At 39.3% G+C, this 27653-nt stretch overlaps 2 protein-coding genes and 1 long non-coding RNA gene across 4 annotated transcripts; 2 read left to right on the top strand and 1 right to left on the bottom strand.

Moving 5' to 3' along the window:
• The first annotated feature begins 280 nt into the window (after positions 1-280).
• On the top strand, positions 281-1120 carry LOC118565228. Its single transcript, XR_004932275.1, has 2 exons — positions 281-599; positions 701-1120. It is a non-coding gene; the product is annotated as an uncharacterized LOC118565228 (long non-coding RNA).
• A 2473-nt stretch (positions 1121-3593) lies between these two features.
• Positions 3594-7192, top strand: dnajc8 (DnaJ (Hsp40) homolog, subfamily C, member 8). The gene is made up of 9 exons (XM_012875436.3): positions 3594-3737; positions 4098-4199; positions 5325-5381; positions 5866-5932; positions 6111-6205; positions 6299-6370; positions 6469-6560; positions 6677-6752; positions 6843-7192. Exons 1-9 carry the CDS (start codon positions 3666-3668, stop codon positions 6960-6962), a joined length of 753 nt encoding a protein of 250 aa, XP_012730890.2. The 5' UTR covers positions 3594-3665; the 3' UTR covers positions 6963-7192.
• Positions 7193-12015: 4823 nt separating this feature from the next.
• On the bottom strand, positions 12016-24825 carry clk2a (CDC-like kinase 2a). Of its 2 annotated transcripts, XM_012875373.3 has the most exons (13): positions 24670-24825; positions 22006-22193; positions 20975-21251; positions 19760-19850; positions 18873-18939; positions 17524-17640; positions 17080-17246; positions 16007-16101; positions 15537-15666; positions 14732-14814; positions 13644-13723; positions 13447-13537; positions 12016-13346 (listed from the first exon to the last, which is right to left on the bottom strand). In XM_012875373.3, exons 2-13 carry the CDS (start codon positions 22191-22193, stop codon positions 13158-13160), a joined length of 1575 nt encoding a protein of 524 aa, XP_012730827.2. In that variant the 5' UTR covers positions 24670-24825; the 3' UTR covers positions 12016-13157. The 2 variants fall into 2 exon arrangements, with proteins under 2 accessions (XP_012730827.2, XP_012730828.2); XM_012875374.3 differs by lacking the exons at positions 19760-19850; positions 22006-22193; positions 24670-24825 and having other exon boundaries at positions 20975-21098.
• Positions 24826-27653: the final 2828 nt, after the last annotated feature.

Below are 27653 nucleotides of genomic sequence, written 5' to 3'. Positions count from 1 at the left end.
CGAGATTGGCTGACTGCAGAACAAAGGCGTCACCTAAAAAAAAAATAGGTGTCTTTAGCCTTGACCGCCACTAGATGGCCGTATGGAGGCTGCGTTTAGTTACTGGGAAGGGGAGGGGGATGCAACAAAAGAAGGCTGGTTGTTAATGCTGCGGTGCCTTTAAAGCACATTTTCATATCAGACCTGTGTGTTTATGTTGCCTCTTGTCACCAGGCAGTAAAGGAGCTGCCCCCACCCATGTGAATGAATTCACAGAATTGGAAAGAAGTGATTGGTAAGGCTTCCTTTTTAATTAATGCTCAGAAAAATTCAACATGTTTAGCTTCTTGACTATTTTTTTTTTTTTTTTAGATGTTATGCTGAGTTGTGCAAATCTGATTTATTTTATTTTACTTACAATAAAAGAAGAAGCATCTTCTTGCTCATGGGCTGGGTTTGATGGTCTTATTGCTGTTGACAGACTTAAACATATTCATCATGAACTTTCTGTCTGTGTGGGCCATGTTTTAGTTCCAGGTCAGACCTGGTGCAAGTCAGAGCCATAACAGGTTTGCACCCGCCTCAACAGCACCCAGCTTTCCTAAGGATAAGGAAAAGAGGTGACGAATCTTAGCCCAGTTATTAAGAGCATGTGTGAATAACATTTAAAGCTAAATAGAGACTGAGTCACAATAACAAATACTCTTTTCTTTGTACTTAGGAGTGAAAAGAAGACCTCTCCACATGAAGAAACCCCATACTCCTTAACCAGCGCCAAGAATTATTCTTGAAAGGAAAATTATCCCTGTTAATTAACTGTACTGTGTGCATTATCCAAACCTTTTTTATATATATATTTTCAGGCTAGATTTTAACTTGTGAAGGCATATAGTGGAGACATTGTTGTCCCCTGTTTCATTTAACTGGGACAAAGTGATCAATTGAACCTCATAAGTAAAACATTGAATATTGTGGGTGAATGCGATTCATCGTATATTGCCTTGAGAAAGGTGAAGTAAAGATATGAATTGTGGATCATTCTAATGATAAACACCTGCTGTGTGTTCTGTATTACTACGGCTCAATAATGTTTGACTGTTTTCTGTTATAACTTGTAAATTAAAAGCTTTTTTTAAAAAAACATCTGAGCTGTTGGACTTCCTTCAATCGTCTTGACAATAAAATTACATTTGTCTTCAGGTCAAATTAAGGTGTTTTAATGTTAGAATACATGAAATATTTTAAAGTTGAATGTATTGGCTCATATAAAACCTGGTATATGAACTGATCTGGTTTAAAGCACTGTGAAATGGGCTTTTGTTGTGAATTGGTGCTTTATAAACAAATTCATTTGACTCATACTTAATAGTGAGCTTTTTTATATTTGTTTTTTGTGTAGTTTTCCAAAAGGTTTCTGTTGAGTTCAGAACGCCTCGGTTATACAGAAAAAGGGCCAAATTGACTCAGCAGTATGAACAGGGAAGTGTCCGATTCAAAAATACTTTATTAATCCCAAAGTAAAATTAAATGCTGGTGTAACTCAGGAGTTTCTTCATGGAGTTGTTGAAGCTGATGGCTGAAGGATCTCCTGTTTTACAGCAGATCTGGAGGAGCCTCTGACTGAGGATGCTCAGAGTCATCCATAATGTTAATTTTATGAAGATTCCTTTGCAAACTCGTCTCTAGAGGTTCTAGAAGGGTTTGCAGAACAGAGCCAGCATCTTTATCAGCTTGTTGAGCTTCTTTAAGTCAGTTGCTCTGATGCTGTTACCCCAACATATGATGGCAGAAGAGGTCACACTCCACAACAGAAAATGCATCTTGCTGCTAACCCTGAAGGACCTGAGCTTCCTCAGGAAGTACAGTCTACTGTGTCTTCTTGTGGACAGCTGCACACAGTGGCACTTCTATACCAAATCTAGCGGTGGGACCAGTGTTTTTTCATGGGAGCACAGGAAAAAAAAAGATTGGGGGAAAAAAACTAAAGAAATCAGTATTTCATATTTCAATATATTAAGTGAGCCAACTGTGGCTCTGGAACTGCATGTTGCAGACCCCTGAAGCTAAACATGCTAAACAGCTTTATTATTAGAGTAAAACTGTAAAAGTAAAAAACACAACTGGTCTAATTAACCAGTTCCGATATCTTTGTCAACATATATCATAAGAAATGTATTTAATATGTCTTTAGTAGCGGGGCCGGGACCAGTTCTACAGGGGCACTGGCCCCTGTTGGCCCCTGGCTAGAACTGCCCCTGACTTGAGTCTCCAGTTCAGGTGAACATCAAGGTATTTATACTCCTCCACCACCTCCACTTCTCTCAGGATGGTAATAGTGTTGAACCTATTCTGGTTTCTCCTGAAATCTACAATCATCTCCTTTTTTAGATGATTTATTTCCCCACAAAGCAGTCCACCAGCTCCCTGTCCTCAGCTCAGCGACTGCAGATTCATCTGGGCCTCGCCACTTGTCTTCTGGGGACAGAAAAGTGGAAGGTGAAGGAAAAGGGAGAGGCACCACCTTCTGCTGAGAAAAAACGTGCAGATGGGTCCATGGCTGAGGTGTGACAGGGAATCCAAAAAAAAAAAAGTTTAATAATAAAACAACTGTACTTTCTAAAGCTGAAGACGTTTCACTTCCCATCCAGGAAGCTTTCCTCTCTCCTGTGGAGACGACTCTCCACTGTACAAAGCTTGGAACTCCACACTACTCCAGACGTTTTGAATTGAGAAAGCTTCCTGGATGGGAAGCGAAACAGCTTCAGAATAGAAGTCCAGATGTTTTATTTTTTTAACCTTTTTTTTTTTTTTTTTTTTTTGATTGATCATGACCAGGTGACTGAGAAGCTTCACCAACATGTGACAGGGACGTTTTGTGTCAAAGTAATCACTGAAAGTTGTGTTCACTAAGAACGTTTAATGCTAAATATGAAAACTTGCTGCCATAATTAATTTATGTGGGACACTTATTTTGAAAGTCTAAGGAGGGAACTTTATTAGGGCATGTTGGTTCTGTTGGCACACCTGTGATATTTGCATAGCTGTGTGGGATGCATGCCACGTGAAGTGTGAGCAAGAAGGGTTATAGCCAAAGGGCCTGATTTGAGTTGGAGGAAGTCAAGGGATGCTAGAGATTGTTTGTGTGGTCCTCATTACTACTTCTACGCATGGGTCAGCCAGGGAAATCGATGGTGGCTTCGTGTGGTACTATAACAGTCAAGACTGTACATCATAAAATAAAGTCAACGTCATGCCATCAGTAAAACGAACTCTTTATTGACACAAGAAGAGGTGGAAGTTATTTATCTTCCTGTCTATCCATATATTTACATATATAAATTTTTGGAATCCACTTTATGCAAAATATTTCGTGCTTTTGATTTTTTTTTTTTATGAAACTGACACTTCGACTTTTGAATTTGGACCATTACAACCATTTTATTTATTTATTTTATTCCATTTGTTTTTTGTTGGGTTTTTTTTGTTCGAATTGCAATTTTTTTTTGTTTCGTGGGATATTTGCTAGAACTCGTTTTCCTTCCTACATCGCAAAAACAAAACAAAAAACGACTAAAAACGCTGCGCCGCCTCCGTTTAATCTGACGTCATCGCACGTCCGCCGCCTTACGTCTGGAAGCCTTCTCGAGTCACGTGACACGAAACGTCACATGTAAACCGGAGTGAAAATGGCGGCCGCTGGAGGAGAGTCTTCCTCTCAGAGTGTGTCGGATGAATTATTTCAAAACTTTTACTCCGAGGTGGGAAATAATACTTTATATTTAATGATTGTTTTTCACATGTCTTCGGCGTGAGTTGGTTTCTACCTGAATCTGTATGTCGACAGCTCCGTGGTTCACGTCATACAAGGCCTAGTAGATGGGAGCATCGGCTAACGGCTAATGCTAACACCTACCGATGGGCTGTTTTACCTCTAAGCTACCATATATTTAGCACGTTTGTATCCTCAGGGCCGACATTGAACCGGAACGTGCAATGAATCGCTTTAATTTAGCCTTATATGACTTAACTCCTCCACGGAAAAGGAAAGCGGCCCCCAAAGTCGGCACGTTTTCTAATAAGTCATGATGGCTTGTGTTCTGCATGTGTGCTTCCGACAGGTGAAGCAGATTGAGAAGAGGGACTCTGTGTTAACGTCCAAGCAGCAGATCGACAGGTTGCTAAGACCTGGATCGTCGTACTTCAACCTCAACCCGTTTGAGGTAACAAGAGCTGAGAGGCTTTGTTGGCTGATCTTTCATGTTTCCACTCTGGCTGAACAATTAATCGCATTTGCAATCTAATCGCAATTTAAAAAAAAATGCAATTTCCAAATCGCAGAGGTCTGCAATGTTTAGCTATGTAACAATTAGTGAATCACACGCGTCCTTTAAGTGTCAGTAATATGTTTAAAGTGGGTTTGCTCCACATGTAAGGGAAGACTGTTGCAGCAGTGAGATAATCTAATTGTATTACTTGTTTTAGAGTTTGTATAATCATACTGTTTTACCAGAAACATTTAGGAATCTCGTCACAGCATTAAGTTCTGGTCAATCAGTTTAATAAATAGACTTGTTTGTTGGTTGCACTTTATGTTCAACAAGGATTGATGTCCAACTCAATTAAAACCTGTTCTCTTTAGTAATATTCTGATTAATAAAAACATTAAAAGTTCTTGTTTTAAATAGTCCTTGTTTACAAACATCTTTATCTAGAGGCCATTTTTGTTGCTTGTGGTTAATGGAGAGAAAAGTTAAAATCAAATCGCAATTTTGGTTGAAATATATTGTAGGCAGAACGCAATAATTTCTGCTTCGAGTTGAGACGCAGCAGCTCTTTTATCACCTGATCTGCACAGCGATGAAACCGATTTGTTTCTTTATGTTTAAAAAGACATGATAAATTAAACTAAAAAAAAAAATCGCATTAAATCGCAGTCGCAATATTAAGATAAAAAAATCGCAATTAGATTATTTTACAAAACAGTTCAACCCTAGTTTCCATTGATTTTTGCTAAGCATTTGGTTGGCTGTTTTGTTTGCACCATTTGTTTCCAGTCAAGATTTTTTTATTTATTTTATTTTTTTTAATTTAAGTTTCATTGTTTCACTTTCTGGATGTGTGAGAGGTCCAGTGAACGGTTGTTTCTGGTTTAACAAACGGCTTAAATTACTTTGTTTTGTTTATAAAAACTACCTTCTGACATATATACTGTACAGTTTGCACAGCTGGTTTTGACTCTATCATTTGCACAGGTCTTATTTTGCCTGTAATACCCCCAACCATGTTTTGCCCCATCCATTTTTCTTGTGCCACAGTAAATGTGATCATGCATTGGCTTATTCCAGGTACTGCAGCTTGATCCAGAAGCAACAGACGAGGAGCTGAAGAAAAGATTTAGGGCGGTAAGTAAGTTTGGTTGTTGTCATTTCACCACTTTGCGCTTCTGCAGTTTTGGTCTTTTTCATACGTGACTTTTTCGAAGAAGGAGCCGTCTGCCACGAGGCGGTTTTGTAATGGCCATGCGTTTCGTACAAGTCACTTTATATGATCTACTGTAAGGATGTGTGGTTCAGTGACTCCAATAAACGATATCTACCAGCAGGAGGTCACTCATAAGTCAACTGGCCCAAACAGTGATCATAAACGCATTCAATAAAAATGGTATGTAATTATAACTATTAAGAAAATAATTAAAAAATCTAGCGTTATTCATCTTTGAAATTCATTAGAAATACTTGCCTACCTTTTTATAAAGAAAATTAAATGCATTGGTGAAGTACATGTAATTGCTGTATGGATTTGGTAAGGGAAAAATTGACTCTTTTTATTTTAGTTTGGTGTTTTTAAAGCCTAATGGTTTTTTTTTGTTGTTTTTTTATTGCATAGTTGTCCATTTTGGTCCATCCAGACAAAAATCAAGATGATCCTGAAAGATCACAGAAAGCCTTTGAAGGTACAAACACACATGTCCACACATCTCTTGTGCATTTTTAAGACAGGCTTAATTATAACGTGATTAAAGCAAACTTAACTGTCTCCTCATGTACATGCACAAACGGAGCCATTTTGGCCTGTAAGAGCAGCTATTTGTTGGAATCTGTTATTCCACACAACCTTTGATGTTTTTCCAGTTGTGGACAAATCATACAAACTCCTACTGGATCCAGAGCAGAAGAAGAGAGCAGTCGACGTGATCCAAGCGGGAAAAGAATATGTGGAGCATATGGTGAGTGGCGTCCGTGTCAGCTTACCTGCAGAAAAATGTAATGAATCTCCCTTTTTTGTATCCATTTTGTAAGGTATTATCTGTCATGAAAAGGTGAAGCAGAAAAAGAAGCAACTGAAAAAAGATGGCAAATCGCAGGATGTGGAGGAGGATGACCCTGAAATGGTGAGTCGGCCTGTGAGAGGAGTTCACCTGGTTGACCAATGTCCAAAGAGTTTATCGTAAACCTTTTTGGTTATGCCATCTTTGTTTTTGTCTTCCAGTTCAGACAGGCGGTGTACAAACAAACCATGAAGCTGTTTGCAGAGCTTGAAATCAAAAGGAAGGAAAGGGAAGCAAAAGAAATGCATGAAAGGTAGAAAACCACGTATTAACGCCCTGGAAGTTGGAGCTGTGTACGACTATATTTAAAGATCATTTAAATGTTCTAGTAATGAGTTTTTGCACCCTTGATTCTGTTTATCTAACCAGGAAAAGGGCAAGAGAAGAAGAAATTGAGGCTGCGGAGAAGGCAAAGCGGGAACGAGAATGGCAGAAGAACTTTGAGGTGAGCTTTGCTGTGTTTGTTCACATTGGGAATATTGAGTTGCCTTTTCTGTTTATTTTTTTTTAATGATTTCACTGAACAATTACACAGGATTCAAGAGATGGGCGAGTGGACAGCTGGAGGACCTTCCAAACTAAAGGAAAAACTAAAGAGAAAAAGAACAGGTCCTTCCTTAAACCCCCTAAAGTTAAGATGGAACAGAGGGAATGATGTAAAACTGTCAAAATCAAGTCATTTTCTGTGAATCCCCACCTCTGCAGTCAGCACAGTCACAATCTGATGTGTCATGTGACAAGTCCCTTACCCTGATAGTTTTGTACTTCCATTTTCTATTGTACATACTTTTGATCTAGAGCTAGAGTCGATGCATCTTCCACTAATGTAAGTCAAAATGTCTTTTTTTGTTTTTCAAACCCTAATAAAGCTTGATCTTCAGTCTGCTTAATTGTACTTTCCAAAGTTGGATAAACAATTGTTTTGGTATCTAGGTGCACATAGTTTGGGAATTGTAAAGTGACATGGCATTGTCTAATTTAGGGTCATATACCATATTAAAAAAAATTTAAACACCATTTTTAGATGCTGCATGTAATGTTAAGAGCAAATAACCAGTGAGATCATGGAAAGTGTAAGAGCAAAATAAAGATGCCAAACATTTGATGGTATAGTGTTCACCATTTATATTGGACGACAAATACATTTCTGAGATGCTTTGGATTTCAAGCTACAAGCCTAAAATTCTGTCCATGTAGAATAAAAAAAAAAACAAATTGCTAAATTTATAAACTTAATAAAAACATGTGCTGGATTGGCAAATGCATGAAAAACAGTCGACAGGCCCTTTCAAGTGTACAAACATGTCATGACAGCAGCTGAACAATACACAAAGGAAGCATCACAGAAATCAGTCACTTCCTTCCAGATCTCCGTCGTGAAGATCCTCCACGGCTGCACCTCACATAACCTTGCACTGATCTCCACCTCCACCGGCGGAGACGGCAGGAGATCCAGCAGCGCCTCCTGTTAGCCCGTCCAGACTCAGGCCCTGGAAGGCTCCAAAGAAGGAGTCATCCTTAGCGGGTGCGGGTTTTCTAGCGGCAGCAGGGTGCTGTGGGTAGAAAAACGGTCATGATCAGGATTACAACAAATATAATAAATAAAATCTCATTAAAACTCTTATTTACCCTTGGAAGGCAGTGGTGGCTCCTGAAGTGAGTTCTCCGCACGGTTCTTTCAGCGTTCTTCTTGGCCAGCATGTCCTGCTGACGTTTCCTTTGGTAAACGGCACAGAGCAAAATTAGCCGCAGCACATGGGCAAGAAGCTTAAACACACGCAGCCTTATCCTGGCTAAGCCCAGGCTGCAGGGCCAAGAGTCTTAGCAGGAGAATAAGGGGCGGCATATCTAACATAGCTTATTTATACTGTTGTGAGATGATTCTAAAAAAAAAAAAAAAAAAATGAAATAAAATAAAAACATTTAAGAGCCTTTTTCAGAGGGAACGGCTCTTTTTTTTCCTGTACCTCTCCTTCTTCAGCTCCTCCTGATACACCCTGAGCCAGGAGTCTGGGACTTTCTGGCTGTTGCAGGGAAGGCTTCTCCGCCTGCTGCTGACGCTCTTTCTGCGTGTGAAGCTAAACCTGCGGACGGACTGGCTCCCTTTGCTCGCTCTCTTCTTGGGGTTTTTGGTGCCCGACACAAAGCTGGTGAACTGTTTCAGGGATTCCATTTCCGGAGACGTGCAGCGGCGTGTTGGATTTCTGTTTCAGATGCTCTCTGCCAGTCTCCGAGGCGAAGTCAGCCTGGTGGGGGAGTTGCAGTTTTAAAGTCATTTATCGATTAAAAAAAAAAAAAACACCAAAATGCAATCTAATACGGTATTTTTTATTATTATTTAAATACGACGTGCAGCGGATTGATTACTTGAATATTAAAAAAAAAAGGAAACAGCACTGACCTGTGATCTGTCCTGACTCGTTAGAGCAGTGAACGCACCACCATGTCCGGCTGATGAATGGCGGCCTGCTTGTTCCGTTTGTCTGAACCGCTCCTCTCTATCTGGACTTAAGAGACGGTTCAGCCCATGACTTTGCTGGTCTTGAAATAGGATTATCTGAAGACGCATAAGACGTTTATCTCGTTAACAAGGCTCACAAACAAATCTGCGCCGGAAAAAGACCTGAGTGTTTTTGCGGTTACGCCATTGGGGAAAAAACTAAGCAAAAAAAAAAAACATGGTAAATCAATTTTAAGCGTCACAATGTTATTTTAAAAAAAGACATTGCATTTTTAAAATTGGATTTAGCAGTCGTTTATTTCTGTTGAGAAAACTTTAAATTAAAATTGACAAAAAAAACTGTGTCAGACAGAGCTTTAAGCGACTCAAGGACGGACGGTGACGCGTTGATGACGGCAAAAGGATTTTCTTTTCCTCGGAGGACGCGTCGTTCCATTGACGAGGCGTTTAGGGACCAGCGTAGCAACGATGACTCTTCATTCACAGGCTCATTGACCGAGGGAACTCGGTTGAACTCAAGTCTGGGGGAAGAAATCATCCTGGCCAAAAGCCTTCATGTTCTGCTGGAGAGACGAGTCCAACGCTCTTAAAACAAATAGCAGTAGCCTTATTTCTATTAATGGGTTTTATCCTGCCAACCACAAAGAAACCTCACATTTTTCACATTATGCGTGTCTAATCAGAAGCTGGAGTCTTTTCACATTTCTTTTCACAGGAAACCACACTATAGTTCCCTGGAGATTTATGTGATGGAACAACAAAAAGAGCGTAATTGTAATATGGAAGCAAAACATGATAAGATGGTTTAACATTTTCTACAAATAACCTACAAAAAAATAAATAAATAAAAAGAGTAGCATGTTGGTATGTTCATAGGGAGCCCCCCGAAAGATTTGGTCCACCAGCACAGGCTGATGCAGATGGAAGATTTTAGTTTTTAATTAGGGCAAAATTATTATAGGAAGGTTAAAATCCTACAATGGATAGTGTTAAAGTTTTCATCTTTTAATAAACACACTTTTGACATTCTCTTTAATTTCATATTAACGTCTATCCAATGACATTTAATGACAAACGCAGAATTTGGTGCATTAAAATCTGCTTTGAATTAAATTAGTAAAATTGGCTAATTACAGCAAGTGTTTAGAAAGAAAAACTGACCCAAATAATGTTCTGATATTGCTAGACCAAAAAGAGTTCATTATTGTTAAAGAGTCAAATTAAATTATTCTAAATAATTTGCAAACTGCACTAAAAAAAAAAAATCTAACTAATTTATGTATTTAAAATGATCATATTTTGTAGAGCAAGCAAATTAAGATAATCTTTTGGTTTAAAAATGTTTTTATTAATTTTTTGGCCCTTGAGTTCCTTTGACTTGACAATTTCAGCCCACGTACTGAAAAGTTTGGACACCCGCTTTCTGGTGCGCACCAGAAAGTAATTTTTTCCCTTTCAATGTCCCTTTAGGCGGGGCTCCGTATATTAATCCTTCTCTAAGCTTAAAAAATAAAAACTTGCACAAGGGGACACAGCAACAAGTAGAAGAAGGTGCTCGCTTCATGCTTGCTCGGAATGAGGGATTGCTGCAAACCCATCAACGATGCAGACGACTCTCCCCTGTGGCTCTACGCTCTTTTAGGAGGAGTGAATGCTGCTTGTCAAGACTTGATGCAATATATAATAAATACTGGGTTTCCTTAGATAGGAAACTTTTTGATCAATCTGTCTGTATGATTTGATTGAATTTGACTTTGCAAAGTGCCTTGATATGACGTGTCGTGAATTGGCACTATATAAATAAAATTGAATTGAATAGTTAGACGAGACCATGGTAGATTTTTACTTTGGCCAACGGCAAACACTATTTTACGGCAGAAAGCGAACACCCCAACCAGCAATGAAATATGGCGTATTGTGCTGTTGGGACGCTCTTCAGTAACGGCAGAAGTTTGTCAGTTGATAGGAAGACGGATGGAGCGAAGCCGATGGAAAGACTGGGAGGAAAAACCCGTTAGAGGCTACAAAGGACATGAGACCAGGGCTGACGTTCATCTTTCAGCACAACGGTGGCACTGAACCTAAAGCCAGCGTTGTAATAGAAAGGTTTGGATCAAAGGATATTCCTGATAGAACACGAAGATTGGAGGTAAATCCAATTGAGAATCTGTGGAAAGACTTAAAAAAAAATGTCCGCTGAAGTGCCCTACAGGTGTATATAGGTGTATATATTTAAAAAAATAACCCACCTAGGCATGCAGACTGTTACTACAAACATTAGTGAAAGAAGCCGCTGCTCTCAGGAGCTCGGTGAATCCCAGCGTGGTTCTGTGGCCGTTTGGTGCGGATGACCTGGACTGACCCGCAAAGTCCTGACATCAACCCGATGGAACGCCTTTGGGATGAATTAGAGCCAGGTCATCTCGTCCTACATCACAAATGTGCTTCTCGAAGGAATTGCACGGTAGAAAATACTTCCGGGAATATAAGGCAGTTTGCAAAGATTGGGGGAAAAATGTCCGTCTCAGGTGCAAAGCTAGGGGCGACGTAACAAAAAAAGACATCTACAAATTGTCTCCCAGGGGGACTGGAGACAAACGGGTCCTGCATGTGTACGACTTATTTGCAATTCAATCACAACGTTACTTTTACGATTTTACACTATTCTGTGTCGGTGCACAGCTGTGAAGGATTTAAATTCAAGTTTATATAGTAGGGTCCCAAAACGTGCCCCTAGAGCTGGACTCCTCCACCTTTAATTAAATATGCACTGAGGAACAAATGATGAGTGTGAGTGCGGTTAATAGAGCAACAGGAAGATTACCGACAGCTGGGCGCGGCGCGGCGCGGAGCGGAGCGTCCTCGACGTCTGTCGGCGCAGATCAGCCGCGGTTGTTAATCCCCAGATCATGACATGGCTGCTGAGTTTATTTTAGACAAGGAATAGAATAGAAATTATTTTCTGAACGAATTAACAAGACACCACTGACACAAGCTCATTAGGACTGCCAAAATTATCCCCTGGCTTAAACTTAAAATAAAAATAATAATAATAATTGATCACTGTATGAATCAAAGTTAAACGTAAAAAATGATTTATTCCGTTTCACGTTGAGGAATTAATGTTAACTTATCATCTGAAATCAGCCAGCCGTTCACCAGGCAACAGACGGACTCAGACACGGTATTTAAAGACCAACCCAACCCCCCCCCCGCTACCAGACGCTCAGACTGCCGAGAGCATTAGTAACCTTTGGCAAAGAAGACTTTAATTCTACACAATAATACATATATACAGCATTATAGGCTTTCAGTTCATACAAAAAAACAAAACAAAGAAACAAACAAAAAAAAAAAACAAGTCACATTCAGGAGGATAATAATGGGAGGGGCTTACGACCTATAGCAACTGGAAAAATAAATACCATCGACGAGAGCTGTGTGCTTAACCTTAAGAGGACTTCCTCGGTTAAACGTGGAAAAAGGCAGTTTCTGTTTCTAAATGGAGGATGAACCCATGAATGATGCTCGACTTAACTAGTAACGCAGTAAACTCCCCGCTTAGAAAACAAACGCGTGGCGAAACAAACGGCCGTCGTGGAAGTCAGCCCGCGGTCAGAAACACGGTTTCCTCACAGGGAAGTTAGACCGAGCCACCAGCCGGGTCACTTTTCAGGTGACTTTTTTTTTAGGCATAAAATATTAAAGTATGCAAAGCAATGGCTCATTAACAATGTTAACATAAACATGAGGCGCGTCTCCACAGAGAGCGGATCTTCTCTTTCTGTTACTTACTCTTCTTGGAGAATAAAAGTTTCTGGGTGAGAACTTTAACCGGAAGTACAACTCTATCTCCTTTTCTTTTCTTTTTTTTACTCTTTTCCTGGACTTCAGCACTGGGGGGGGAGATTTCTGCCTCCAAAGCGGATTGTGTTTGTATTTTAAAGACTTGAGTGTAGATGGGGATTGTTTCCATCCAGAGGTATGCTTTTTCTCAGGAAGGTGTTCCCCGAGTCGACAGGAAGACAGGAGCTGCATAGAGAGCTACTTTGGGGGGGAAAAAAACCTTCAATGTTATATCGTTTTCGCTCCGTAAGCGGACTGTGATCGCTGGAAAAGATTAAACTCTTCTCCGGGATGTTACGGGTTATATTGTTTATCTGCTGCTGCAAAAAAAAAAAACATAAAAAAAAAAAAAAATACATGCCACTCGTGCCGGCAGAGATGACCAGGAGAGGGTGGAGCTGGAGGAGCGGGAGGGAAGTTAGGGTGTCCATGCTGTTTTAACTCCCACAACACCTCCAGTCCAAGTTTATTCAACAGTTCGGCTTCTCCTCACGGAGAAAAGGCCTCCGTCTCCCCTATCAGTCAGTCTCTGGAGTGCAAAGGTCACCGGCTGATGTCCCGGTTGCCCTCCCAGTTCTTGCTGCCCGTCGCCTCGCTGCCGCCGCTGTTCTCGAAGAAAGGGTGTTTGAGGGAGTCTGACAGCGCCAGCCTCTTGGACGGCTCGTACTCCAGCATGCTCTCGATGAGGTCAAACAACTGGTGGTGCTCCTCTGCTTCTGACAGTAGATACCGCTGATTTAAAAAAAAAAAAAAGAGACAGAGGCATTAGAGGGAAGAATGAAAGCAGATCGCTACGATCCCCCGTCCCTTCCCCGCCGATGCTCCCACTTACTCTCAGCGGTTTGCAGTTCTCTCTGACGTATTTTCCCGCCGACGAGCTCTCGTCCCAATCTAGCCGTCCGCGATAGAAATACTTCTGTTTCCTGAGGGGGTGGATATGTGTCGCCGTTAAAAAAAAAAGCATGCGTGCAAACGTTCTGTTGAGACGAGAACGTTTACCGTTTCAGATCGACTTCGCGTCTTTCTCACCTGGTCTTACGGATCATCCTGGACGGTACTGGACCCAGGATCCTTTCCATCATGGCCAAATGCTCTCTGTTGTCATGAGTCTGGAACACAGAAGACAACTTGTGAATTATTAAGAAAAAAAAAAATCTGTTCCTGCAAATACCATCGTGCAGAAAGCTAAAACGGATCTTATAAGAAAAAAAAAGTGACTGGAAGTTACTTAATGCAACAAAAGTGGCTATTTTATTCATGCCAGTGGTGTAAAAATGGCCAGATGGGAAATATCCGTGCTACTAAATAACCCAAAAATCAATTGTTAATGCTATTTTGACAAAGTTGAAGCAGTTAGGAGCAACCCGGGTACACATTGGCGCCAGAGGAGTCGATGGCTACGGACCTCCAAAGTTAATGTAGCCCTCGGGTTAGCTCAGAAACTGCACAGAGATTCAGGGGATGGGCTTTCATGGTGGAGCAGCCGTATCTAAACATTACAAGAACAGCTGCTGAGTCGGAGGTAGCCACGTAAAGCACGCCCCCCAGTGGACCGTAGAGGAAGGGAGATGTGTTCTGTGGAGTGGTGACAGGCGCTTCTCACGCTGGCAAATAAGTCGACAAGACTTGGTTTGGCTGTTGCCAAGAGAGGAGGGCCATGGATGAAAGTTTGGTGGAGGGATGATCATTGTGTTGGATGGTTTTTCAGGGCTTTGCAAATTCATTCCAGGAAAAAAAAATAAAAATAAATGAACCCACAAAAGCAATTCTGACTATTTTCTGCCCCTGACTTCGTGGAGGCCGCTTTAGTGATGGCCTTTCCCACCTCCTGCAGCCCAAATCAAGGTCCGTAAGTAAACACCTTCAGGGTGATTAAAACGGGAAATACAGACGGGGCCTTTTTGTTCATAATCCCTGCCTGGCCACAGTAGAATAAACATATATATTCCCATAAACACACTCCTAAACATTATGACCAGCGTGTCCAGAACAGCTGCAAAGGCAGATCATACAGGGAAAGGTCTTGTCCCAGTGAAATAAGTCACGCATATTCAAATGAAACCGTGTCATAGTCGCACAAAAGACTGAGTCCAGCCTGAATGAGCAGCCTTAGTTACCTGAAAGAGGGTGAAGCCCAGGTAGTACTCAAACAGGATGCAGCCAATACTCCAGACATCGCAGGGGTGACTCCAGCCCAGCTCTAAAGGTAAAAAAATAATAAAATTAAATCAATAAAAAGATCACACTTCATTCAAAGAGGTGTTATCTGATGAGTAATTCAGGTAAATGAGATAATTCAACATTTAATCTGCAGGCAGGAGTCTAAACTTTAACTGGTCATTGGTGAACATTACTCACATAAACCCACAAAATATCTAAATATAATCACTAAATTGTCACTAAAAACAGGATGAGCCGTGTTGCCTCGTTATTTTCTATGCAGAAAAAGTGGTTTTCCCCTAACAGAGGAATTATAGTTTTGGAAATGTTTAAAAGGTGCTCTCATTCAAAATGGATACACTGCAAAAATGGATCTAAAAATAAGTAAAATGTTCTTAAAGTTAGTGTTTTTGTCCTTGATTTGAGCAGGTAAATAAGATTATCTGCCAATGGAATGAGAATTTTAACCCCTAAAATAAGATAATTAGACATCCTGCATTTGAAATAAGATGATGGAGATGAGTTGTTCCTATTTTAAGTGCAAAAATCTTATTCCATTGGCAAATCATCTTATTTACCTGCTCAAATCAAGGACAAAAACACTCATTTTAAGAACATTTTACTTATTTTTAGTTCTGTTTTTGCAGTGTAAGCCGCTCTTTCTATTTAAACTTTTCTATAAATCTTTGCTGTACAACATCTATGCGTTTCAAAAAGTGTTTTCCTGTTTCATTGATATAAATACATCTTTAACGGACTCACCTAAAATGACCTCGGGAGCACGGTAATGCCTCGTGGAAACGATGGTGCTGTGGTGCTCGTGGTCAAACGTGGCGCTGCCAAAGTCCACCACCCGCACCGCTGTGCTTTTCACAGTTCGCTCCTCTCGTTTCTGCGAAGCCGTAAAAACAAACCGTCATAAAAATAAAAAAATAAAAGAAATCTTTAAAAACCGTTTCAGATCTGCCAACCTACCTCCTAAATAGATGCCCACAAAAGCTAAAGCTGTGCTGCTTACTTCTATTTACTCACGAGACCCACGAGTTGTTGCCTACATCTACAAAAACCCGACTGCAAGACTTCTGCATCATTTCGGTAAAATGTTCTTTATATCATAAAATAAACAACCTGTAGGAATAAGTCTGTGCAGTGGGGAGAAAACATCTGGCAGAACCAGAACGAAGCCCGACAGGCCTAAAACATCTGGATGGAAAAGAGCGTTTCTCTCTTACCTTCTCTACGTTATAGGTCATTGTGAAGTCTGAGTTGACAAACAGGATGTTTTCTGGCTTCAGATCTGTGTGCGTGAGCTTATTGTCATGAAGAACTACAGAAAGAGAAGAAAAAGAAAACAAGGGAAAGGCTTATTTAGTCTCTACAATATGAGCTAGTGGTACAAACCCTGCTCTCACCACTGCATTTATTCATACATTGTTCTACATCAATTACTTTTATGCACCAGACGCTGTAAAAACATGAATCGTTTAAAAATATTAATAAATAAATAACACCGACTAGAGTCTATGAACATGAGAACTTACATGAATAAAAAAAAAATCCTACTATTATTTAATGCAAAATAAACCAAACTCCAACCTGAGCCCAGTATATAAACCATTTCCCTTTAAATCAGTATTATAGCCCGTTTAAAACATCTGCGTGCATTTTTTTGGGTATTTAACCCCCAAAAGTTACCAATTTATTTTTATTTAGTCTATATATGTGGAATACAGAGAGACACATTAATGAAAGTATTTTTACGGTATTAACATATTATTGAGGTTAATCCAAACTGATGGAGAAATTAAGAACATTTGCTGAAGATTCTACTGATAATCTTTTAAAACAAAGTTCCAACACACGCCAAAACCATTTCCAGTTTCAAATTTCTAACATATGACCAGACCTTTAACCTTTGAGCCCAAAAAAAAAAAAAAAAAAAACGATGCACCTAGCTGGGTTTTTATTATCTGTGTGTTCATTAATCATGAAACACGACGCTGTGGAAGGCTTGTAATCCCTCAGCCGGTCTATTATGATTTTCTCTGGCAGCAGAAATAAGACCTAATTTATAAAAAAAAAAAATAAATAAATAAAAAACACCTCTAGGGGAAAGTTGTTATTGAAAGAAAAACGTTTTGACATAATAAAGCATAGAATTGAGGACAAGAAGGGAAAAAAGGACAAAAATTTTGGTAAAAAACACAATAGCTAGAATAAAAACCCTAAAAAGAACAAGTTAGTCGGTGAAAAAAGCTAATATTTATTTCCAGATTTGTAGGAAGCGTGAGGAACAGCGACTTACATTTCACAGCGAGACAGAGCTGGTAGGCCATGTGCCGCACCTGACCGATGGAATACGGCAGATAGTTGTTCTCCTTCAGAAAGTCAAAAGTGCTCAGAGCTAGCAGCTCAAAGGAGATGCACATGTGGCCGTGGTAGTCGAACCAGTCGTACATCTGGACGCACAAGCTGGGACACAAGGAGAACATAAGAAACAGGCACCAGTCAACCCGACGCACACGCTACAGCAAAAATAAAGCAGCCGACATTGAGAATTACACACGGGCAAAATATTCTCCATTAAAGACGGCTAACTTTATCACGTCTAGCTAATCATGATGGTGCCATTGTAGTGTTGGAAAATATTTTAGATGCCGTCGTTGCTGTCCTCAGATGAAGTTATGAGACATCCGTTTAAAATTCATTATAAATATTTACTTGAAAAAGCGGCATATTAAAAACTTACTATCTGTTATCAGGATCCTTATCATTTATCTTCTCAAGAACGTTGATCTCCAGTCGAGCTGCTTCCTTGTATTTCTCAACATTCTTGATAATTTTCAAAGCAATATGGACTCCTCCTCTGTAGACGAGACAAGAATAGTTATTAGTAATAATATATATATTTTTTAATTATTATTATTATTATTATTATTATTATCAGTATTATCATTATTATTATTATTATTATTGTGCCATTTAAATTCAAATATTTAGAACCACTAAATGTTTTTCACAAAACTCCAACCACAACCTTCAGTGCATTTTGATGGTACTTTTTTTTTTTTTTACATTAAATTAACCAAGTAGTGTATAGCTGTGAAGTAGAAGAAAATAAACGTGATTATGAATTCTTGTTTTTAAGTAAAAATCTAAAAGAAAATGTTCAAACTGAATGCAGAGCATCTGTGAAAATTAGTCCTTCCGCAGATTTTGGTCTGGACTTTGACTAGGCCATTCTAACACGTGAATCTACCTTGTTCTAAAGCCCCGTTTAGCCCTGGCTAGGATTGGACCATCTGGCCAAAACTTTTATCACAATATATTTCTTAATTTCTGTTGATACAATATATCTACAATATTGATACAAACAAAATAAAAGCCTCAGAAAGACTGCTAAGAACAACACATCAGATGCCAAAACAAACTTATGAGTTATTGTGCCATGTTTATAAAACCCCTCCAATGTAACGTTTTAGAAATGTTAGCTTTAAAAAAATAAAACCCAGAACTTCAGTCAGTGGCAAATGCTGCAATCAGACTGTAACGTATATTGAAATATTGGAGAGGTCATATCACTGTCATTGAATAATCTGTTTGAACTTTGATTTTTGGGTAATCGGACTAAAAGGGGCTGAATAAAAAATGACAAGCCCCATTTTTCAGGTCAAATGTAAAAATTACTTTAAAACTATGCCTCCTTTTTATTGCCCTTCACAATCATGCCCTACTTTGTGCTGGCCAGGTCAAATGCCACAAAAAACGGAGGATGTAATGCAACAAAAATGTGAAAAAAAGAAAATCAATACCTTTTAGTTCAGGACTTAACCAATGTTTATGTAAAAAACGTGATGTGGGAAAATTTTACATTGCGCGCTTCCCTAAATTGCCATAAAAAACAAAAATTTTGATTAAATTAAACAATAACAGAGGTTTATCAAGACTAACGGTGTTTTATTTGTCTTCACTTGCCCTGGTGTGTTGAAATACACTCCGACAAACCAGGAGTAATCTCCGCTTTTAAAAACTAAGCAGCCACAAATGATCCCCAACATGGTAAGAGCCGGGCTTTTCCCACCTTTGTTAAAAACCCACCTGCGATGGTCGATGCACCGCATCACCCTCCCAAAGGTGCCTTCGCCCAAAGTGCCGACGACCTCGTCTGCAACGCAACAAAAAGGTAGAAAAGGAAAAGACACGGGGAAGTGGAAAAAGAGAGAGCGACAGTATTAGACATGTGGACAGCGGGAGAGAAACATCACGTTAAAGTGCCGACAGGCGAATCTGTGCTAGCGCCCATCCCCTTCTCATGAAAGCTGCCTGATTAATCTGATAAAAAAATAAATAAACAAGGCGCTGCGATGACCTATTGGTTGCTACTAAAAGCTACTTGAAATCTTTATAAGATTACGTTCAGTAAATAAATAAATGGCTAACATGTAAAGTAAGATACTAAGCTGAATGTACTTCTAAACCAAAATTACTTATAAAACTTTAACGCGTGTTCTTTTTTTAACACTTCTACTTGCTTTTATGGAAAAGGCTATATAGGTGATGCACATGTGAATCCTCCGCTAAAAAAAAAACCCCAGCAACAAAATAAATAAATGAAATATCTGAAACCATTTGCAGGGAGGAAAAAGCTGGCTTTAAGTTACAGATGTAGACACTGCAACTGAGTTTTAAGCTAAAGCAAAACAAAAACAACAGAAACAAACAGCTACAAATTAGTTCCTCTAGTTAGGGAAATCAGATAACCTGTGAAACACAAAAATATGCTCCACAGTTTAAAAAAAAAAAAAAAAATCTTCTATAATCCCCCCTAAGAACTCATCGACATATTTGCAATGCGCCCAGCTACTTCAGCTAGAGCGAAGAGCATTCTAGCAAGGCATCATCATCAGGCACTTCCATGTCATGTAAATGCTCTATGATAATACTCATATGCAGAAGGGTTACGATAGAGTAGTGGCAGTGAGTACATCTCTCTTGCAGGACGTCCCCATTCCGACAGATCAGGTGCCCTTCCTCGTCGTCCCTCACACTCAGTGCTCGCGTCCGACTGGTGCTCCGCTGTTTTCACACCCAGACCGCCATCAGCAGGTCATAGGCCCGACCGAAGGGGGGTTTCAGAGGCGGCCATGGCATCAGGCGGCACAGGTGGACGAAGGAGGGAGGAGGAGGGTGGTGGTAGTTGAGGTTGTAGGTGGGTTTCGTGGTCATGGGGCGGTTCACGTATGACACCACGTGTAGGAATAATATAAAAACGATAGGGATATAGTGCAAGGGAACAAGTCAAAGATCACATGTTGTCCTCTGCTCCTCTTTCCCCCCCCTCTAACCTTAAAACCAGTGTTGCTTACAAACAAGGAAGCAACCTGCATTAAATCCATTCATCAACTCAAAAACACCAGATTAAAGACAGAACATTTCGGCCTGATTTCAGATGTAAGATGGAAATGCAGGAGACATTTTAAAAACAAAAGCCCAGCAGTTTGCTACACCCGGTTCTAACCCCCAACTCAAAACTATCAGCATTCCTATCATCAGGTGTCATTTAACACACAAAAAGAAAACGTCGTTCAGAAAGCCGGTCATTTTAAATGACTAGGAAAATATGTGGAACAATTAAAATCTAAATTTCTCGTGATCTTTGGCAGAACATTTTCATTTTTTACAGGATTTATGATGAGACTGTAATATTTACACACAAAAAAAAACTACATCTAAAAGAAACTAGAATATAAAAAAAGAGTAAATATTGAAATATTGTTTTTAAATTTTATATGTGAAAATAAATATGAAAATATTTTTTAGAATAAAATGCTATATGGAGTAGTCAGAGAATCAAATCTGGGAAATTTCACAGTGAGAATGAATGTGACGGAGAAACGGATCTATTCGTCAGAAATGTCAGAAAAATGAAAATGCTCTCCCAAAAACAAACAAAAAAGAAATAAAAAGAGAAGAAATGAACAGAGTTCCCTGTGTTAGCAAAAAAAAAGGAAATAAAAAAAAAAGGCAAAAAATGCTGACAGATCAAAACAAATCATAAGGAATGTAATACTTACCAAGTCCATGTGCTGAAAAGAAAACCGGGTTATAGAAAGACAGAAAGAGACAGAGCTGGAAGAAAGTAGAGGTGAAAAGAAAAGGGTGAGGAGTTAAAGCGCGACCTCGGACCTAGTCGTACTCACCGAGGAGGAGGGGCTATAGGACCTGGTTCTACGCCGCCTTCGTTTGTGCTTACGCCTGCTGCCTTTCCGCCGGTACGACTCATCGCGCTCGCGCTCTCGCTCGCGGCCGTGTCGGTAGTCGCACATTTGCGGGGAGAAGTCTCGAGGATAATAGCTTTCGGCTGCTCCGTGCGGCTCCCTGTCCCGGTCTCGCTCGCGGCTCTGGTCCAGTCTTCGGTATCCCTCGTATCGTCTGTCGAAGGGTCTGTGTTCTGCTGAGCGATTGTCATAGCTGCGACTAAACAAAGAGACAAGCAAGAAAACATGAAAAAAAAATGCTATTAAATACATTTAATAAAGATGCAACAATCTTATTTGCTGCCGCTGATTAGGTACCGCTCCCACTTTCAGATTTCTGAATGACTGATATCTCTCAAGGAACCATTAGCAACAAATACCTTTCTTCTATTTCTGCAAGAACAAATTCATTTTTGAGAGAAACGGTTGCTATTTACAGTCATTTGCCAAATTATCAACTTATTCTTTTTTTTTCTTTTCTTTTTTTACTTTAAAGAACCATTTCAGCCATAAAATAAATGATTTAGGTTTCAACGTGAGGAGGTGGCCCTGTCCTCAGAGTGCAGTCTGTGTTACACAGCTCTGCATTTGAATACCATTTTAGGATTATTTCAGAACAAAGATAAAAAATATTACAAGCTGAGATTTTAAACTGAGCATCTAACATGAGCATTTGGGCTATTATCAGTAATAAACACCTGCCTCAGTGTGTATATTCCCTGTGAAGTAAACGAGGCCGTAAAAGTAAGATTTCCAAAAAATTCCCAAAAAATGCCAAATCCAAAATGTCCTGGGCCAGATTGGTTTGACTCTAAAAAGGATAACAGCAACATTGCTGGAAGATATGTAGCTTCCCTTTCCTGAGTAAGACAATAGTTTAAAGTTCCAGCGGCTTTTTACATCTAATCTCTTTATAAATCACTTCCGTTCACAGCAGAACAGGCCAAACCCATGCCCCTCGTTTCACTGCATACCTCCTTGAGCGAAGGTAGCTCCCTTCTTGCCTGTATACCCGTCCCCTTCGGTCACGGTCTCTGCCACTGCTGGAGGAGTTAGTCGGCGATCTTCGGTTCCGATGTCTTCGTCCTCTGTCTCTGTATCTGTCTTGATAGCTGGTTCGGCTATCTCTGTCTGAAGAGGAGTATCGTCTATTGTGAGGCATCTAAAGTTAGTCGATAGAAAGGAAAAAAAAAATACATCTGAGTTAAAAAAAAACAAACTGACAACTATATGAAGCCACAATTGCAGTGAGATATAATATTTAATGTACTATTGAACCTAAAAGTTGCTCAGCGTCTGGTCTGACCATTCAGTATCAGCGAGGGATGCTGGACATTTCTCCTCTTTGTTATTTCAAACTTTTACAGTTTTGGTATTTTCATAGAACAGACCTGCGACCAGAGGTTTGTACAGAGAGGGTCATTTTGAGCTCGTCTGGTAGATGATGCGTGCCCACTTAGGGATAACTGCTGATTTAAAGTAAATCTCTGCAATATGTAGCAAAGAAGTGTGACCACGTGACTCCAATACTCATACACTTTAACAGAGATATTTTGGTTTGATTATATGTCACATTTCACAATAGTCCAGTGGTCCAAACTGGGAAGTCTGTGAAAACAGGGTCATAATTTAAAGGCTTCAGAAAATACTGCGATTTGTGCAAGTTAATAGTTATTTTTCCTCCTAGATTGAAGAAACGACTGCGCTAGGTAGAAAAATAAAACTGTTATCCAGTGACTTAAGTATACGAGTACGAGATGTTTTTTTTCTTTTTCTTACATGTACAAAATGGCTACATGTCTGGTAAGAATTGACCTAAGGACATAAAGAGGAAGACGAGTTGCAGAGGCACTATGTTGCCAAATGCCACATGCATGATATTTTTTATGAATATGCAAAACACAAGTCAATGCATCACACTGCTCATTTAAAAAAGCACTCCTTGCCTCGTCACCTGCATATGTCTATATTAAATCACAAATGGTTATCGCAGCATCGATGTAAGAAGTATCACAAAGGGCTGACTGGATCCAACTGTTGGGTTTTGCTTGGGCTTTAGTAGAATTGATTACTGCAAAGGTGTTTTCACAGGTCTGCCTAAAAAGTGAATCAGACAGCTGCAGCTGATCCAGAACGCTGCTGCCTGCGTCCTCACTAAGACCAAGAAAGTAGAGCACATAACCCCAGTTCTAAAGTCCTTCCACTGGCTCCCTATATCTCACAGAATAGACTTTAAAATACTTCTGTTAGTCTATAAATCCCTGAATAGCTTAGCACCAAAATACATCGCAGACTTGTTATCAGTGTATCAACCTTCCAGACCACTCAGGTCTTCTGGCTCCAGGCTACTCTGCATACCTAGAACCAGAACCAAACAAGGAGAAGCAGCATTTAGTTCCTATGCTCCACTTATCTGGAACAAACTCCAGAAAACTGTAAAAGTGCAGAAAGCCTGAGTTCTTTTAAATCAAGAATAAAAACACATTTGTTTAAGATTGCCTTTGACTGTTTTACTGAAACATCATTAGTTCAACTTTGGAGTCCAACAGTTTTTAACATTTGCTTTTAGTTTCCATTTTCCCATGTTTTAATTTGTTTCTACATTTTATTCCAACTCGCTTTTATTCCGTTTTATTTTCCTATATTTTAACCATGTAAAGCACTTTGCATCGTCTCTGTACTAAAATGTGCTATACAAATAAATTTGTCTTGCCCTGTTCCCAAACAGTAAGTGCACAGCAAATGTGTTCATTGCTTCAGTATTGTTGTCACAACATTCAATAATAAAGGCAACAATGTCATGTTTTCCTAATGTTGTACACTTCTCTCGATGACAGATATCTGAGGCCCCCTCTGTCTGTGAACTTTCTGGATGCGGCCCTGACTGTAAAATTAATATAACCGAATAGAAAACGGTCATTAAACACTTTGCCGAGCGGGCCCTACTTTAGAGAATCGGACCAAGCTTACTGTCCACATGTTAAAAAAAAGGTAAACATCACGCTTATCAACGATATAATCATCTGAACCCCACGCATCGGTGTAGCTGCAACCTCCACCGAGTTGGAGCGGAAAGCCTTGGAGCAAAAATAGCTGCTGCTGCTGGGGAGGCATGTTGGAGCTAGACTTGCAAATATGTGGACACAGGCAAAAAAATGCATGTATATATAACCCTGTGATGATTTAAAAAAAAACAAGTGTTATTGACAGCACCCTGGCTTATACATTATATTTCTTTATAAAAGTGTAAAGAAGAAATAGGCGCCCGACCTGCTGATTGGGGAGTTTAGCACCGCTTTATGTGCACAGCTTTAACGATTCGTACTCGGAATTCCCAGCTCATGAAAAAAAAATTAACGTTAACTAACAAACCATGGGTCTACCGGACCCGAATGAACGCCACACAACCGTTTTAAAGTAATGCTAATAACTTCACCAGACACCATGACATAAAACATAAGCCGGCCATCGAAACAAATCGACAGCACCTAGGTGCTATGCTAGCATCTAGCTAACGTAAATAATTTCACCGCCATCTTAGCTCCACGGCAACTAATGCTAGCGACTGTGCTAACGACGGTTCAACTAATGCGAAGCGGCACAGAAGATAAATGACAGAAAAACAAATAGTTATTGACCGTTTTCGCAGCGAGCCCTGTGCGTTTGTCCCATAAAAAATCCGTGATGGCGTTTGTGTATCTCCACGGTCTGGTTGCTGCCTGCTAGCCCGATGTTAAGCGCTTCTCTGCTATCCCGTAGCAAACGTTTTTTTTTTTTTTTCTCTCTCTCTGTCAGTCTAGCGAAGCAAGTTCTGGTTCAAACCGGTAAAGGCTGTAACGCCCCCCTGTGGTCAGAGGCAATATTGTTCTTCTTTTTCTTCTTCTTCATGTGTTGTTTTTTGGCGGTTGGCCAAACAACTTAATGGTGCATTACCGCCACCAACTGGTAGGGTCAGGATTCGTTAAAAAAAATTTAATTGACAATAAACTAAATGAATACATAAACAAATTGCATCCTCTCGTACTCCAAAGAAACTATAATATTAATGGATAGCATTTATTGTTCCCTAAAACTCTTGTTAATTTGTATCTTGTTTTATTCTTTTCAAGGTTTCAGATTAGAATGTATATTTCTTTAACATATTTTCTGCAATCTAACATAATAAGCTCTACAGTCAATTTCCTGTATGATGTTTCCCTTTTCTAAAGAGTTAGCTGTCCAATCCAGTGTGACCAAATCTGAATCTTGATATTATGTCTTCTGCCCCCCCCCCCTCCCCCACCTCTCACCTCCCCATCTCTCACCTCCCCATCTTCCCTCTGTCTCATAAAACTATCGTCCATTTTGTTCTTCTTCCTCTTGTTTCTGCCAAACTCCCTTCAATTTCTTTTTGATGATACTTTTAATTTCTAATCTACCAAAATTTATTTCTATGTCAATTTTGCTATGCTTTGTAGCTTCCTTTGCTGTTTTGTCTGCCATCTCATTTCCATGTATACTAATAGAATCCATAAAAACACTACCACCACCAGCTTCATTCTTTGTACTCTATAAAATGTTTGCTGTATCTCCAAAAGAATATCAGATCTACTCTCTAAATTATTGTTATGCAGACTTTGTAATGATGAACTATAATCTGAACAAATAATTGTTTCAAATGGTCTGCTTTCCTCTATCCACTGCACAGCCAAAAGCATTGCCAGCATTTCTCCTTCACACAAAATTCTGGAATAATAAATGATTCTCCCATCTTCTCGTTTTAATCTTTAGCTGCATCAGTGTAAATTTGAACATAACGATGATAACTATTAATATATTTCTGTACACTTTGAGCCGCTAAAATACACTCCTTATCTTTCTTCCTTTTAAGGACTGAAAAATCTATTTTAGCTTCAGGGAGGATCCATGGATGTATCACTGGAAAAGGAACAGTTGGACTAATAACCAGTTGCTCGACTCCTAGTTTTGCAGCTCTCTGTTCCCCTAACCATCCAAAGCTTTTAACTGTTTTCCTCTCCTTCTCCCAGCAGGGTTTTAGAGTTCTATGTGTCGGATGACATTGATTATGGCCCTGTAGACTTGCCAAGTAGGTTGATAACAATTGTAATTTTCTTAGTTTCACTGGCATTTCACCCATTTCTGCTTGTAATGCTGCCAGCAGAAGTTGTCCTAAAACGCTCCTGTACAAAGTCTCAATGCCTGAAATTGAATATGAACTAGGTTTTTAAGAACCGTGTCAGCTGCTGATCCAAATACCATGCACCCATAATCTAGAACTGACCTAATTAATCCATTATAAATAACTCTGTGAGCAACTCTATCTACACCCACCCACTCCAATCTTAACACCTCATTATATTTAGAATTTTTTTTTACATCTGAGATTCTCTGAATGTGAATCATGTTAATTCTCCTATCTAACCATATTCCAAAAAAATGTAAGCATTTTACTCTCTCCAAGTCCTAATTATAGTTTGAGTTTTAACTTACATTCACTTCTTTTCCTTGTAATCAGAATCAGAATCAAGTTTAATTGCCAAGTAGGTTTGCACTTACAAGGAATTTGACTTGGTGTTGATGGTGCAGAGATATATATATATATATATATATACAGAATCTATAGCTATAAACATCACCTTCGTTTTATCAACAGAAAAATGTACACCCCGTTTATATGACCATTCCTCTACCTTTGTAATAGCTTCCTTTAATTTCTTTACTAAAAATTCCATTCCAAAAAGCCCCATCATCCGCAAAAAGAGAAAACCCCATTCCACTTTCAATTTCATAAAACATATCATTAATCAGTATAGAAAATAATACAGGACTCACAATACTTCGATGAGGTGAACCATTCTCAGGAAAGCATTTTTGAGAATAACACTTTGCTACCTTAACTTGAATGGTTCTACCCAACAACAAATACTTAATCCATTTAATCCAAGGTTATTTGCAAATTTCTGTAAGTTAACTTTTAAACAAATTGAGACCCTTCTAGATATTATTCAACATTAATGTGAATTTTGAAAATAACTTTTGACATGTTTACTTGACAGTCGATAGCTTATGCAGTACTGAACTTTCTGAAAAGAAATTTAAAGAAGGATCGTAAACTTACAGTCAGTTGGTGTTTTTCAGATTCTGGAATATGACCCTAGCTTTCACATCTTGTCTACTTTTTTAGTCAAACCCTTGTAAACTATTTCATTTTCCATGATTAAGAACTTACTACTGGATATCTAAAATGTTATACAATTTACTAAAGAAGCCACCATAACCAAATTTTGGGAGAACCTCTTCAGGAGGGGCGTGGCTTAATGTTTCAACCCCAGGATGTCCATTTAGTTTGTATTCAATCTTTTTCTGTTAGCAAGGTTGCCATAAAAATATTATGCATCATTTTTGTTATTTGCTTAATGAAGGCAATTGTGAACTCAATTCCACAACATATGTAATCATTCACTACATTTAGTTTTTTATTATCCTACATACCAGCTTCAGCAATTGCCATTACAGGACTATTATCTAAATTTAGGAGTGTCAGAAGTTACAAGCAAAAAGTACTTTTTAAAGGATTTCAACAACAGGGAAATGAAAAATAAAATAAAAAATACAAATCAAA

Source organism: Fundulus heteroclitus, chromosome 13 (genome assembly GCF_011125445.2).
Source record: "Fundulus heteroclitus isolate FHET01 chromosome 13, MU-UCD_Fhet_4.1, whole genome shotgun sequence".
NCBI classification, from domain to species: Eukaryota; Metazoa; Chordata; class Actinopteri; order Cyprinodontiformes; family Fundulidae; genus Fundulus; species Fundulus heteroclitus.
Note: the sequence above shows the minus strand (reverse complement) of the source record. Positions and strands in the feature narration are given on the sequence as shown.

Bases quoted from the DNA above. Each gene is read 5' to 3' on its own strand.
- dnajc8 (XM_012875436.3), top strand. From the start codon at position 3,666: ATGGCGGCCGCTGGAGGAGAGTCTTCCTCTCAGAGTGTGTCGGATGAA. The intron at 6,561-6,676 runs GTAGAAAACCAC...TTATCTAACCAG, and splicing joins GCAAAAGAAATGCATGAAAG to GAAAAGGGCAAGAGAAGAAG. The intron at 6,753-6,842 runs GTGAGCTTTGCT...ACAATTACACAG, and splicing joins AATGGCAGAAGAACTTTGAG to GATTCAAGAGATGGGCGAGT.
- clk2a (XM_012875373.3), bottom strand. From the start codon at position 22,193: ATGCCTCACAATAGACGATACTCCTCTTCAGACAGAGATAGCCGAACC. The intron at 18,940-19,759 runs GTACTCACTGCC...GTTGCGTTGCAG, and splicing joins GGACGTCCTGCAAGAGAGAT to ACGAGGTCGTCGGCACTTTG. The intron at 14,815-15,536 runs GTGAGTCCGTTA...TTTTACCTTTAG, and splicing joins TGCTCCCGAGGTCATTTTAG to AGCTGGGCTGGAGTCACCCC.